Source organism: Carcharodon carcharias, chromosome 12 (assembly GCF_017639515.1).
Source record: "Carcharodon carcharias isolate sCarCar2 chromosome 12, sCarCar2.pri, whole genome shotgun sequence".
NCBI lineage: Eukaryota > Metazoa > Chordata > Chondrichthyes > Lamniformes > Lamnidae > Carcharodon > Carcharodon carcharias.
The window spans coordinates 60132374-60147078 of NC_054478.1; the positions used below are offsets into that span (position 1 = coordinate 60132374).

The 14705-nt window shown below is 39.9% G+C and overlaps 1 protein-coding gene across 15 annotated transcripts in view; it reads right to left on the reverse strand.

Annotated features, from left to right (window-relative positions):
• The window catches only part of scn1laa (sodium channel, voltage-gated, type I-like, alpha), a 190635-nt gene that overhangs the window by 58121 nt on the left and 117809 nt on the right, over positions 1-14705 (reverse strand). For 13 of the 15 annotated variants that reach the window (XM_041200421.1, XM_041200417.1, XM_041200426.1 and 10 more), the window contains 3 exons: positions 13200-13373; positions 10816-10938; positions 9217-9489 (listed from right to left, as the gene is read on the reverse strand). In XM_041200421.1, the coding sequence (XP_041056355.1) occupies positions 9217-9489; positions 10816-10938; positions 13200-13373 (570 nt within the window). The remainder of the gene's footprint in view (positions 1-9216; positions 9490-10815; positions 10939-13199; positions 13374-14705) is intronic. The other 2 variants (XM_041200429.1, XM_041200430.1) reach the window with 1 other exon arrangement.

A 14705-nucleotide genomic window follows, 5' to 3' on the forward strand; every position in this document is an offset into this window, starting at 1 on the left:
TCTTCTCTGTATTATATTCCATCTACTACTTGTCTGCACATTCTGCAAGCTGATTCATGTCCTATTGCAGTTGCTTGGTATCATGCTCACTATCTGCTGTACCTCCAAGTTTGGTAGCATCACAAATTTTAAAATGTATCTGTATGAACTGAGTCTTGGGGAACACCACCCTCTACCACCCATCAGTCTGAATAATATCCATTCATTATGGTTTGCTGTTTTCTGTCCTGAAGTCAATTTTTTACTTAAGCTGACAATGACCCTCCTATTTCTTAAGCTTTAATTTTGGTGACCATCATTTTATGTGGTACTTTGTCAAAAGCTTAAAATTCATATAGACAACATCCACAGCATTCCCTTCTTCAACATTCTTTGTTACTTCTACAAAAAATTTAATTTGATTAGTTTTTTTACCAATCCATGCTGGTTCTCCATAATTAACTCAAACCTCGCCAAGTGCCAGTTTATTTGCTTTCCCTGATTATTGTTTCTCATACCTTACCCACCATTGATTTTAAACTGACCAGCCTGTACTTACTAGGAATGTCCTTGCACCCTTTCTTAAATAAAGGGATCACATTTCATACCCTCCAACCCGTTGGTGCCTCCCCCATAACCGAGGGAAGATTGGAAGATTATGACAAGCACTTTCACTATCTCCACCGCAACTTCCTTTAGCAACCTGAGATGCAAGTCACCTGGAAAAGCTGGCTTATCTTAAGCTTAGCCAGACTTTTCAGTGCCTCCACCCTCTCAATTTTCACCCCAGCCATTACCTCTACTATCTCCACCTTTACTGATATTTTCTCAGCATCCTCATCCTTAGTACACACCGATACAACATACTCATTAAGTATTCTAGCCTTGCCCTTCATCCCTAAACATATATCATCCTGTTTGTCCTGAATAAGATCCACCCCACCTCTTACTACCCACTTACTATTTACATGCTGGTAGAAGATTTTTGGGTTTCTTTGTACTTTAACTGCCATTCCATTCTCATCTCCTCTCTTTGCCAGTCTTAATTTCCTCTTCAGTTTCCCTCGCAACTTATTGCGTTTGGCCCGGCTCTCGCTTGAAGAATTCACCTAATATGCATGATACACCCTCTTTTTTTGTTTCATCATATCCTATATCTCCCTGGGCATACAAGGAGTTCTTTGGTTCCACTTCCTTCCCCTCTTGTCACTAACCTAGCCTGTAACCGAAACATCTCCTCCATCATAAGAACATAGGAAATAATAGGAGCAGGACCATCTTCAATCCCTCGAGCCTGCTCCACCATTCAACTGGATCATGGATGATCTTCTATCTCAACACCATGTTCCCACATGATCCCCATATCCCTTGATATAATTGATATTTAATATCTAGAAATCTATCCATCTCTGCTTTGAATGTACTCAATGACAGAGCCTCCACAGCCCTCCGGGGTACAGAATTACAAAGATTCACCACCCTTTGGGTGAAGAAATTCCTCCTCATCTCAGTCTTAAATGGCCTGTCCCTTATTCTGAGACCATGTCCCTTGATTCTGGACTCCCAAGCCAGGGGTAACACTCTTCAAGCATCTACCCTCTCAAACCTTAAAATAATTTTGTCAATGAGACCACTTCTTATTCTTACACAGGCCGAGTCTCCTGAATATCTCCTTATAGGACAACGCTGCCATCCTTGGGATCAGTCTGGTGAACCTTTGTTGTACTCCTTCGATGGCAAGTATTTCCTTCCTTAGGTAAGGAGACCAAAACTGTACACAATATTCCAGGGCCAGGATTTTCCCCTTGGCAATTTGGGGGTGGGGCCCGCTCACTGAGGGAAAAATGATGCGGGATGATGTTGGGATGAATCCCCGATGTCATCCCGGGCCATTTAAATCTTAAGGAAGGGGGGTGGACAATGAAATCAGCTGTCCGCCGGCCAACCTGTCAATGGCCAATTAAGGCCATTGACAGGCTCATTAAGATAGTTAAATGCCCTGCCCGGCCAACCTTAAGGCTGGCGGGCAGGCCAGGAGCCTCAGCGGCCTGTAGATTATTAATGAAACTTCATCCGTTGGCGGGATGAAGTTTCATTACTGTTTTGTAAAAATTTAATAAATTTTATGAGTTTGTTATCAACATGTCCTATCTCGTGTGACATTGTCACATGAGGGGGACATGTTAATAATTTTAAAATGTCTCTATTTTTTGACTTTACTTACCTTTCACTAAACTCCCTGAGAAAGGACTTTGCCACAGGGAGCAGTGCACACTTTGACAGTTAGGGATTCCCTCCCTCCCCGGAAGAGGAAGTTTGTTGGACTGGCCGCTGGGCGGGCCTTAATTGGGCTGCCCACTCAAAGCAGTGGCTGGCCCTGTTTTGGCGGCGGGGTTTGACTGTCTGCCCGCTGCCGAGCCAGTAGGGCCTGCCCGCCAGCCAAGGGCTAAATTCTGCCCCAGGTGCGGCTCATCAAGGCTCTACACAATTGCAGCTAGGCATCTTAACTCCTGTACTCAAATCCTCTTGCAATAAAGGCCAACATAACATTTGCCTTCCTAATTGCTTGCTGGACCTGCATGTTAGCTTTTTGCTACCAAAGTGGATAACTTCACATTTTTTCATATTATATTCCATTTGCCATGTTCTTGCCCATTCACTTAGCTCGTCTACATCCCCTTGAAGCCTTTTTCATCCTCCTTATAACTCACATTCACACCTAGTTTTGTGTCATCAACAAACTTAGAAATATTACATTTGGTCTCCACATCCAAATCATTGATACAGATTGTGAATAGCTGGGGCCCAAATACTGATCCTTCTGGGCCCGCTAGTCACAGCTTGCCAACCTGAGAATGACCTGTTTATTCCTACAATTTCTTTTCTGTTCATTAACTAATTCTCAATCCATACCAGTATCCAGCACCATGTGTTCAAATGTTGCTTACTAACCTCCTGTATGGGACCTAATCAAAATCCTTCTGAAAATCCAAATACACCACAATCACAGGTTCCCCTTTCTATTCTGCTAGTTACATCCTCAAAAAAACCCGAAACAAGTTTGTCAAACATGACTTTCCCTCCATAAATCCATGTTGGCTCTGCCCAATCCTACCATTATTTCCTAGGTCTCCAGTTAGTACTTCCTTTATAATAGATTCTACATTTTCCCTATGACAGATGTCACACTAACAGGTCTGTAGTTCCCCGTTTCTCTCCCTCCTTTCTTAAATAATGGGTTTGCATTGGTCACCTTCCGTTTTGCAGGGACCGTTCTAGAATGTAGAGTATTCTAGAAGATGAACACCAATACATTCATTATCTCCACAGCTATCTCTTTCAACACTCTGGGATGTAGATCATCAGGTCCAAGGGATTTATCAACTTTCAGTCCCATTAATCTCTCCAGTACTACTTTTTTACTCCCACTTATTCCTTTCAGTTCCTCATTTCTTGCTAGTCCCTGGGTTTTCTAGTATACGTTGGAGAGTTTTTGTATCTTCTTCTGTGAAGACAGGCACAAAGGATTTTTTTTTAGTTTCTATCATTTCCTTATTTCCCATTATACATTCTCCCATCTCTGCCTTTTTGGGCTCACATTTATCTTTGACTATCTTTTTTTTTTACATACCAATCGAAATTTTTACAGTCCATTATTGTGTTTCTCAGTAGTTTACTTCCATATTCCATCTTCTGTTTCTTTCAGTTTCTTGGTCCTACTTTGCTGAATTCTATGAAGCTCCCAATCCTCAGGTTTATTACTTTTTTTGGCAACTCTACAAGCCTCTTCCTTTGATCTAATATAATCTCTAGTTTCTCTGAGCAGCCATGATTGGATCACCTTTTCTCCTAGATTTCTGTGCCTCAAAAGGATGCAAATTTGGTGTAAACCATGTATTAATTCTTTAAGTGCTAGCCATTTCCTGTCTACTGCCATACTTTTTAATGTAGTTTCCCAATCTAACACAGTCAATTTTCTCTTCATACCTTTGTAGATTCCTTTGTTTAGATTTAAGACCCTAGTTTCAGATTGAACAACATCACTTCAAAACTTAATGCACAAACATAATATGGTCACTCTTCCCTAGAGGCTCCTTTACAATGAGATTATTATTTGGCCTTTTCTCATTGCACAATACAGATCTAAAATAACCCATTCTCTCGTTGGTTCCTCAACAGACTGTTCCAGAAAACCATCTCGTATACATTCCTCCACAGTATTAGTGCTAATTAGGTTTATCCCGTTTATATGTAGATTGAAGTCCCATTGATTACTTTATTATCCTTGTTACATGCACTTCTAATTTCCTGATTTATACCATGCCCTTCATTACCACTATGTTTTTGCAGACCTATAAACAACTCCTACAAAAGTTTGCTGCCCCTTCCTGTTTCTTAGCTCCACCTAAACAGACTCCAGATCTTGATCTTGCAATCTAAGATACTCTCACACAAATGTTCTGATCCCACCCTTTAATAACAGTGCTACCCCACCTCCTTTTCCTCTTTGCCTATCCTTCATAAATGTCAAATACCCTTGAATATTCAGTTCCCAGCCTTGGTCACCATACAGCCACGTCTCCATAACCGCAATTAGATCATACCCATTTACTTCCACTTGCACTGTTAATTCTTCTACCTTGTTGCAAATGTTGTGTGCATTCAGATAGAATCCCTTTAATTCTGTACATTTATTATTTTTCAACCTTAAGCCTTATCTGCTGTTGCACTCATAAGTTTGTATTCTCTGTCCCTTCCTGCTACACTCAGATTATCAATTCCCTTATTGCTACTTTGGACTCTCGCCCTGTTCTCTTTCTTCCATCACCTGATCCCTCACTCCCACTATTTATTTTAAAACCCTCTCTACTGCTCTGGTTATACAACTTTCCAGAACATTGGTCCCAGTGTGGCTCAAGTGAAGACTGTCCCAATGGTACAGGTCCCACTTTCCCTAGTACTGGTGCCAGTGCTCCATGAATTAAACACCATTTCCCCCACACCAATCTTTGACCCACACATTTAACTCTCAAATCTTATTCACCTTGCTTGAATTTGCTTGTGGCTCAGGTAATAACCTAGAATTTAGAACCTTTGAGGTTCTTCTTTTTAACTAGCCACTAGCTGTTCATATTCTCTAAGAACCTCTTCCTAGTCCTACCTATGTCATTGATACCTACGTGGACCACCACCAATGGATTCCGCTGCAAACCCCTCTCCAGCCCAGAGCAGATGTTGCAAACCCTGGCACTCGGCAAGCAATAGAGCCATCTGGACTCTCATTCTCGGTTGCAGAGAACTGTATCTATCCTCCTGATTGTACTGTCCCCTATTACCACTACATTCCTATTAATTGCCCCCACTTGAATGGCTTCCTATACCACGATGCCATGTTCAATTCACTTACCCACTCTGCAGCCCCTGTTTTCATCCATTCAAGCTGCATGAACCTGTTGGACAATTGCAAGGGCTGAGGCTCCTCCAGTTCTACGCTCCCAATCACCATACCTGTCATGCTTGCAGTCACACCCTGCTGTGTCTGACTATGAACCAAATCAGACAACACTATCCTTAGGGGTGTGACCACCCCCTGAAACAAAGTGTCCAGGTAATTTTTCCCATCCCTGATGTGTCACAGTGTCTGCAGCTCAGCCTCCAGCTCAATTACTCAGCCAAAGATCCTCCAGCCGCAGACACTTACACTGAATGTGTTTGCCTTGGATTGCACAGGTGTCCATGAGTTCCCACATTCTGCAGCCGCCACACATCACCTGCCCTGCCATCTTTTTAGTCTATAATTAATTAATTATTTTACTGATTACATTTTAATTAATGTCTCTAGTCCTGCCTATGCTTATATGCTTACTGTTTCAGTAAATGTTCTACTTACCCCAACTGAAATTCCTCAAGTTGGAAATGCTCACCAGTCAATCTAATAAGTTTTATTACTATCAGTAATTCTTACTACTACTATTACTAAAAAAACTTAACAATTACTGAAATTACATGGGTTTTGAAAGATAAATGAAAAAAAAAATACTCACAACCAATCAACTACCTATTTTCCTGTGACATTGGACTTGATTTTTCTCAGAACAGTCAGTCCTCTCTGAAGCCACTGACTGGGATAGCTCTTGTAGATGCTGCTGTCTGTCTCTGGGCCCTCCTCTCTCCTGCTCTTGTAGATGCTGCTGTATATCTCTGGGCCCTCCTCTCGCCTGCTCTTTTAGATGCAGCTGTCTGTCTCCAGGTCCTCCTCTCTCCTGCTCTTTTAGGTGTGGCTGTCCATCTCCGGGTCCTCCTCTCTCCCGCTTTTTTAGGTGCTGCTGTCTGCCTATAGAATGCCCCCAGTAGTGTGATCATATCCTTTTTGCTTCTCAGCTGTAACCAAATGGATTCTGTTTTTGCTCCCTGAAGGACATGGAGCTGGATTGTCTCACATCCACCAGTTGAAGAATCAATGGAAAACCTGTGTCACTTCTGAGGGAGAGGCCCGACTGGAGTAAGTGCCTCACTGGATGAGGTTGAGAAAAGTGGGAGGGGACCGGAGGTTTCGGAGGTAAGGGCAGGGAGGTGGCTTTCTGTGGCCTGATGCCAGCCTATTCCCTCTTTCTAACACACAATGTATTCCCAAAGCATACCAAAGTATCCTGAAAGATGCACTGCACATGCTCAGATTACACAATTCAAATTGAGGTGAAAGTCACAAGTTCTGAGCAAAATTATCATACCTAATGTCAGGCTTTTAGTGAAACTTTAATGAATATATTAAAAGACGCAAAAGTTAAATCAGTGAATAAATGTACTCACGTCATTTCAATTATTTTTTTTTTACTTTGTAAAATCCCTATTTTTGACATTGGACCTACTAGTTAGAGGAAAAAAGAGGCAACTTAAAAATATTTTCAAAAATCATTTTTAAAAGATTATGTCAAGCTGACTGCCAGATTTTACAACCAGTGGGCCAAATTGCACTATCAGATTGACAGGCTTACATAGGTAAACCAATAAAAAAAACTCCAGATATCAGATGTATATTAGAAAACATTGTCATAAACTATGGTAAAAAAATAGTAACAAGAAGTTACATGCTGCATACAGAAAATACACAAAAGTTATTTTATTATAAATTTATAAAGATGCTTCTAGCTACTGGGTTAGCAAGTTACTACTCGAGTACAATAGAATCAGTTGCCATGTTCGATTTGGCCAGTACTCTGATTAATGATTGTTCTATCTGGCTGGACATGGACATTCAGCTAATCCCCCATGTGCACAAGTACTTATTTGCTTTGAAAGAAAGAAAGAAACTTGCAACTTTGTTGCAAATATACAACCTTTCATGAGTTCAGGACATTTGAAAACACCTCACAGACAAAGAACTACATTTGGAGTGAAGTCATTGGCCTAAAAAGTGGAACAGCAGCTACAAAGGCTCACAGCAAGTGTCCCATAAGCAGTAATGAAATTTGACCATTGACTTTAGTGCCAAATTAATACTGATCAAGACAATGGACGAATCCCCCATCTCGTCTTTGAATTATACCATGTGACCTGAAGAGACAGCTGGGGCCTTAAGATGCATCAGCATAAAACTGGTCAATGCCAGCAATAATACAAAGTTAAATAAGTTTAACTACCAGGCTATGAACATTATATTGTCATGACAATGAAAAGCGGATTGCACTGTAAAAATTGTTTATAGGTACAAAGTGAAATGTACTAAAGTTCTAACAAACATTTTGAAAAATATGCTAGTTTCTGAAAAAAATTTGTCAGTCACATGGTTCTAGTTGAAAATAATGGCCAGAATTTTACACCCTCCCCCACCTCACAATGGGGCTGGGGCCACGCCATTTGCGAAGTCTGCCAGGGAAACCTTAGCAGCCTTACGGCGGGCTTCAGGGAGTAGGGGATTCCTGTCTCCCATGGAGGGTTCCCCATGAAAGAGCAGCCCCTGCTTCATCAAGCTCACCACAAAACTCGCTTCTCTGGCCTCCATCGCTGCTCCAGGTCACGGGTAGGCAGATTGTGGAGTTGAGGCCGCAATCAGATCAGCCATGATCTTATTGAATGGCGGAACAGTCTCATGGGGCTAAATGGCCTATTCCTGCTCCTAATTCATATGTTTGTATGGTCAGGGGCTGGCTGCAGTCCCAGCAGTGAATATGAAACTGAAATACCATGAAGTATTATGGATGGAGGTGATGTCTCACATTCTGCCAATGGCTATGTGGGCCAAGTCGATAATTCAGAGCATAGCAGCTTTGAAAAGGAGCTCATTTTTTCATTTGAAAATAATGTTTTTGAAACAAGAGGCTTTCATAATATATACCAGGAAAAAGACAGCAGCACCGAATGGAAAAGCTGCTTGAAACATTCAAATAAGTCAACAATAACATTTAATTAGCATTTTTAAAGAAAATGCAATAGTGAAAATTTATCAAAATAAAATTGCACACAACTTCAGCTTGCAGACTTGAGCTACTCTTAAACAGCAAAGAAATGTGTTCAAATGACAACACTATTTGGTCAATTCTGTCTCAGGTGGGGAGCACAGATCTAGGGAAGCCGGGGGTTTGTTGGGGTGGGGCGGGTGGTATTGGGGAGGTTAGTGTGGCAGTGGCAGCTCATTCTGTTTACTTAGCTACATGTTGTCATCAACATGTGGGAAGGTACAGTTATAAGCACAATATGTTGAGAACCCAAATTCAGGAGGAAGTTGTGCATGCTGTTGTAAAGTTCATTCAATCTCTCTGTCGCAGCAATGTGCCCAATGTACCTAAATGTCTTTCTAAATGAAGTAGAAGGCATAAGAACAGCCGAGCTAGAAACACAGCCAGAACTAGAGCCTGCCAAGATACACAACAGGCCTGAATTTGGTCTGGAAGCCATAAATTGACTATCTTTGTTTAGCAGTTTTAATTCAACAATGTATTCCTAGTATTAAAAACAAAACATGTTGGGAAAACTCAGCAGGTCTAGTAGCAACTGTGGAGAGAGAAACAGAGTTAACATTTCAAAGAAGAGTCATACAGACTCAAAGCTGAGTTTTTCCAGCATTTTCTGTTTTTATTTCAGATTTCCAGCATCTGCAGTATTTTGCTTTTTATCTTAATGTATTCCTAGTTGTACAAACTCTTTTCATTTCAGCCTAAAATTGCAAAACTAAGTTTTTCTCAGGCCTTGTTCATTCTTTCTTTAAAAATAAATCATATGAAGTAGCAGTTAACTCACCACTTGTAGTAAAGCAAGGTAACCAGCTCCGACATTGTCAAAGTTGATTTTTACGTTTTGCCATCGTGCGGTTTCATTAAGCTGAAGGCAATCAGTTATATTTTCAACAATGTTGATGGGGAATCTCTTTCCATCAGTTGTGTTGATACATTGGTAGTACCTTCCAGCGAAAAGATTCACACCCATTATACTGAAAATGAGCCAGAATATCAGGCAGACAAGCAGCACATTCATGATGGAAGGAATTGCTCCGAGAAGTGCATTGACCACCACCTAATCATCCAACATTTGAAGAAAAACATGTTAGACAAATTATAAATATCAGAATAAGAAAAGTTACATGGTAGTATAAGCAGAAAACATGATTTTTGTTAAAAGTACTTTCTGTAATTTGTCATTTATGCATGCAGCTGAAGTAAGACTAATTGTGCAATGAAGATTCAATATATCATGGAACAAAAGACAAAATGAACACAAGTAAGGATATCAAAATAACAAAGCAATTACAGAAAATTATTTGACCAAATGTTATTGCATGTATTGACAAAAGCAAAATAAAGCAAAAACCTTGTGGTGGGTCGATGATGTCACAGAATTTGATTACTGCAAAGAAAAAAATTTGCAAAATTATAAGTAAAATACAGACATCAAAATCAAAATAGTGAAAATACTGTGAAATTGGAAAATAAAATCAAGCAATGACAGGTCTTAGTTTTGGTAGATGTGAAACTAATGATGATCATTTTGGTAGCTTTATAGGACAATGATACTGCAAAGCATGGAACGATTTCACAAAATCAGCACTGTCTACATGAAGCTTTGCTGCCTAGAGACAGATCAGAAAATTCACTTTTTTTTGTCCATTAAAATCCGGTAGGTCCTGTCTACCGCTGCACTCAATTTTCTGATATATTCTTCTAGGATGAAATCCGAAGTCCACTCCCAACAGGCAAAAACTTAATGCTAGGAGCATTATTTGTAAAGCTTAACTTGTGGTATTCATTTAAGTTTCTTTCTCAAAACACTCCAAATGCTATTATATTCATTATCTGGCCATTAGTTGAGGTTTCTCTTGGTTAAAATACATATTTCAAATTGCACCAAAAACTGTCATAAAACTAGAAATTGTAACAGATTTTATTGTTAATAATTTTCAGAAAGTACTGCAACTAAACAAGGCCTAAAATATTTTTTTTGTGTTAAGTACGAAGTTCATTCTTCAAAACTTAATAAATAAACAAATATATGATAGGTTTAATGTGTATTACATTATTATAATTTAACTATATATTACTGTTTTCTTCCAAATTAAAGTTCACTTAGCCTTCCTTCAGTCATTATACAGGTATCATTTTAAACAACTTTGCATCTGGAAATTCTTTGGGAACACTTTAGTGAAAAATTCATATGACTGAGAAGTTGGATAGAAGAGTATAAGTGAATTTTACATATCATGATGCTGAATAGTTTGTAGCTATGTGTTGAGATATTGTAATGCAGCTCCCTATGAGGATAGTTTTGTAAGTTCCTCTATTTCATTGTTTTGAATTTAAATGCATCTTACATGCATGCAAAACTTGAGGCTTTGTTCCATCTTACCCTCATGCCTTCAAATCGTGACAAGGCCCTTAGAGGTCGCAAAGCTCTGAGTGTCCTAAGGGACTTAATAGCACCTAGTTCCGAGTAGCCCAAGGCATTAGCTATAAGGCTCACTAAGGAGACCTATACAAAAAAGGAAAAATAAAAAAATCCAAAAGGTTAATGTAGTTTGTAAAACAGTAAGATCTGGCATTTGTCATATACTTCTCAGGAAGAATTAAAGCTGAAACAAAAACAAAGGCAGCATCTACGGAGAGGAGCACAGTTAACATTTCTAGTCCTAATGACCCTTCAACAGAACTCAAAACGTTAACTGTGCTCCTCTCCGCAGATGTTGCCAGACCTGCTGAGTTTTTCCAGGTATTTTTGTTTTTGTTTTGGATTTCCAGCACCCGCAGTTTTTTGCTTTTATCTTAGAATTAAAGCTGATCCATCTACATCAGCTGCATGAGCAATTTTTGTTCTTACAACATCATATTATATTTATGTACCTAGGCAGCTGGAAGCATGGGCACCAATAGTGAATTAATTAAAATCGGGGGTCAAAAGTCCAGAATCAGATGAATACAAATATCTTGGGGCGTGTGGGCTGGAGGAAATCATAGAGGTAAAGGAGGGATGAGAGCATGGAGGGATTTTAAAACAAGGGTGTGAATTTTAAAATTGAAACATTGCTTACATGAGAATCAATGTTAGTCAGTAAGCACAGAGGTGATGGGTAGACGGGATTTGGTTGAAGTATGGGCACAGACAACAGAGTAAAGGCACAGGCAGCACAGCTTTGGATGACAGCAAGATTATGAAAGAATGTGGGAGGCTGGTCAGGTATGTGTTGGAATTGTCAAGTCTAGAGGTAACAAAGGTATGAATGAGGGTTTCAGTAGCATGTGCACTGAGGCAGGGGCAGGGTTGGGTGACAGTATGGGGGTGGAAATAGGCAGTCTTAGTTATGTGGTCAGAATCTCAACTCGGGGTCAAATGTGACAACCAAGATTACAAACAGTCTAGTTTAGCCTCAGACAGTCATCATGGAGAGGGATGATGTCAGTGGCTAGGGAACAGAGTTTGTAGTGGGGATCAATGACAATGGTCTTCCCAATATTTAATTGGAAGAAATTTATGCTCATCCAGTATTGGATATTGGATAGGCAGCCTGATAATTTAGCAACAGTGGAGGAGCTGAGAGAAGTGGTGGTGTCATCTGGGTGTCATCAGTGTACATGTGAAAATTAACGCTGTGTTTTCAGCTGATGTGGCCGAGACGTAAATGAGAAATAGGATAGATTCTTGGGGACACCAGAGGTAATGGTGCAGGGACAGGATGAGAAGCCAGTGCAAGTGATACTCTATGATTAGATAGATAAGAAAGGAACAACATGACAGCAGTTCCACCCAGCTGGATGACAGTGCAGAGACTCTGCGGAGCATGGTGTAGTCAACCATGTCATAGTTTGCATACAGATTGAGAAATAAGAGAGATAGTTTACCTTTGTCACAGTCATATAAGGTGTAATTTGTGACTATGAGAAGATTTGCTTTGCTACTTTGCCAAGGGTGGAAATTAATTGGGGGAATTCAGATATGGAGTTCTAGGAAAGTTGGAAGCTCTAAGTTAACAAAAATGAAAAGTAGCATCAAGAAGGATTGGTTTTATTCCACAGAAAAAAAAAATGCATGATTCAAACAATAACTGAACCATGGTATTCGGTGCAGTACTTGACTGTCTAAAATTAGAGAATCCCTGTAACATTTAACTCTGTTCTGACTCTGCTTCTTAGAAGTACACAAACAGTAAAAAGTCATTGCTTGAATTCCACATTATATCATGAACACAATCTAAATTAGAAGGACATATTTGCAAAATTGATCATAACATGCATAAAAAATAAGAAAATTTAAAATATGATATTTATTTTGAATTAGTTCTACAGGCTTATAGTTTACATAGAATGTCCAAAATTTTACTTTAAATTGAAGAACCAAGGCATTGGTATCCCTTAAGTATGCTCCTTATATTATTCAGAATAAACAGATAATTTTATTTGTAGAAAATGGTTTTTCACTTATCAAAGTGGGGGACATCACTGCTAATAATAGTGAATGGAACATTTTTCCACTTTTGAGACCAGTGTCAGCACCAAGCACTCTGAGGTGAACTGGAGCATGGAGAGGAGCTCCCTATTATGCTATCATATAACTTCTTACTACTCTATTTCAACAAATCTCGTGAATCTCAGAACAGCAGTCATGACAGTATCTTGAGAAGTTTTTATTTTATACAGTGATCCTGAGTAATACGGCAGAAGGCATTATGTGTCAACTCTATCATTTGGTCACTTTGTAATATAGAATACCAACAACAACAGGAAATTCAGAATACATACATCAACAATGAGGAAGTCCAGCCAACACCAAGCATTAGTGAAATACTTCACAAAACCATAAGCCACCCACTTCAACAACATTTCCAGAATGAAGATGTAGGTGAAAATTTTATCGGCATATTCGAGCATTGTCTTAATGGTCTGCCGTTGTTCAATGTAAATATCTTCAAAGGCCTAAAAATGAAATACCAGGTAAAAACGTTGATATTTTATGAAAAGATAATTTGAGCTTACTTCTTGGATTTTCCATCTCTTTTTGTTTCCTGCTAACACACAAGCACCATCAGTCTGTAGGTCAAGCTAATCGAGACCATGATACTTTTCCACAGTTACTGCCAGTTTTACTTTCCTGTATATCAGCAGGGTTGATCTTGGAACTCCATTACTATAAGCTGATTTGCATTCTAGCTGTATTGTGCAGCAAATGGCCTTATGGTGTCTGAGTTATCAGTTGTAATTTAAATCAGGATTGAATGACCTGGTTCATCAAGCAATCAAGCTGAGGAATCTTTAATTATAATTGCAAATTTCTTGGACAGCAGATACCAGTAATGGTTCTGTATTTGCCACTGACACCTCCATTAGACCCAATATTTATTGATTTGCTGTGCCATTACAATCACCCTTTTGCCTTGAACCATCATCCCCTTGGTCATTTAATCACTCCTACCTTCAACCTTATTAAAAAACTTCCTTTCTGTTATTTTCTCCTTCTCCCTTTGTCCCCTAAGCCTTTTCTTGCTTATAAACTGCTAAATCTCTAACTTCTTCCAGTTGGAGCTCTGGAAACCCAACAATGGAGCAAATGGGGGTATCAGGCTTGCCAACAGTGAAACTAGCGGAGTACTCTTCCAGGAAGCAGCCTCCTGATTGGCCATCTCTGAGCTTGCCATCCAATTAAGGATGGCAGCTGGATTCTTTATGCTGCCAGTCTAGTCAGAGGGAAACATGGGCACTGCTAAAGTTGATTGGGACCAAGAGGGCACCGCAACATGAACACTGCACAGCAGTGACAAAATAATGAGGATTTAAGCCAGTAGGTCAATCAAGATGGAGGGCGAAACCAGTCCACTGGATTGTTCTCATCTGCATATGCTGCCTTTCATATACGCAGTCCCCTCTTTGGAACATGGTCCCACTAGCTTGCCACAGGGATGACGGCCCCCAAGCATGATAAGCAGCTGCTCTCCTGGATGCAAAACACTGGCTATGCTACAAAAGTGCCCCTAATTGAGGACTTAACAATGATAATTGGCTTCCCAACTCCAGAGAGTGCCAGTTGATCATCTTCTTAACCCTCCCCTGAAAAAAACTCCCCAGTAGCAGGAATGTACCAAGGAGCTGTCCCAATACACTCCCCGCTATCCTCCACACCCATCTCCAAGCCTGCTATGATTGGGCTGGAAAAATACAGCCCATTAAGCTATTTCTCTCTCCACAGATTGTCAGAACTGCTAAATGTTGCCAGCATTTTCTGTTTTTATTTCAAATTTCTACCACTTACAA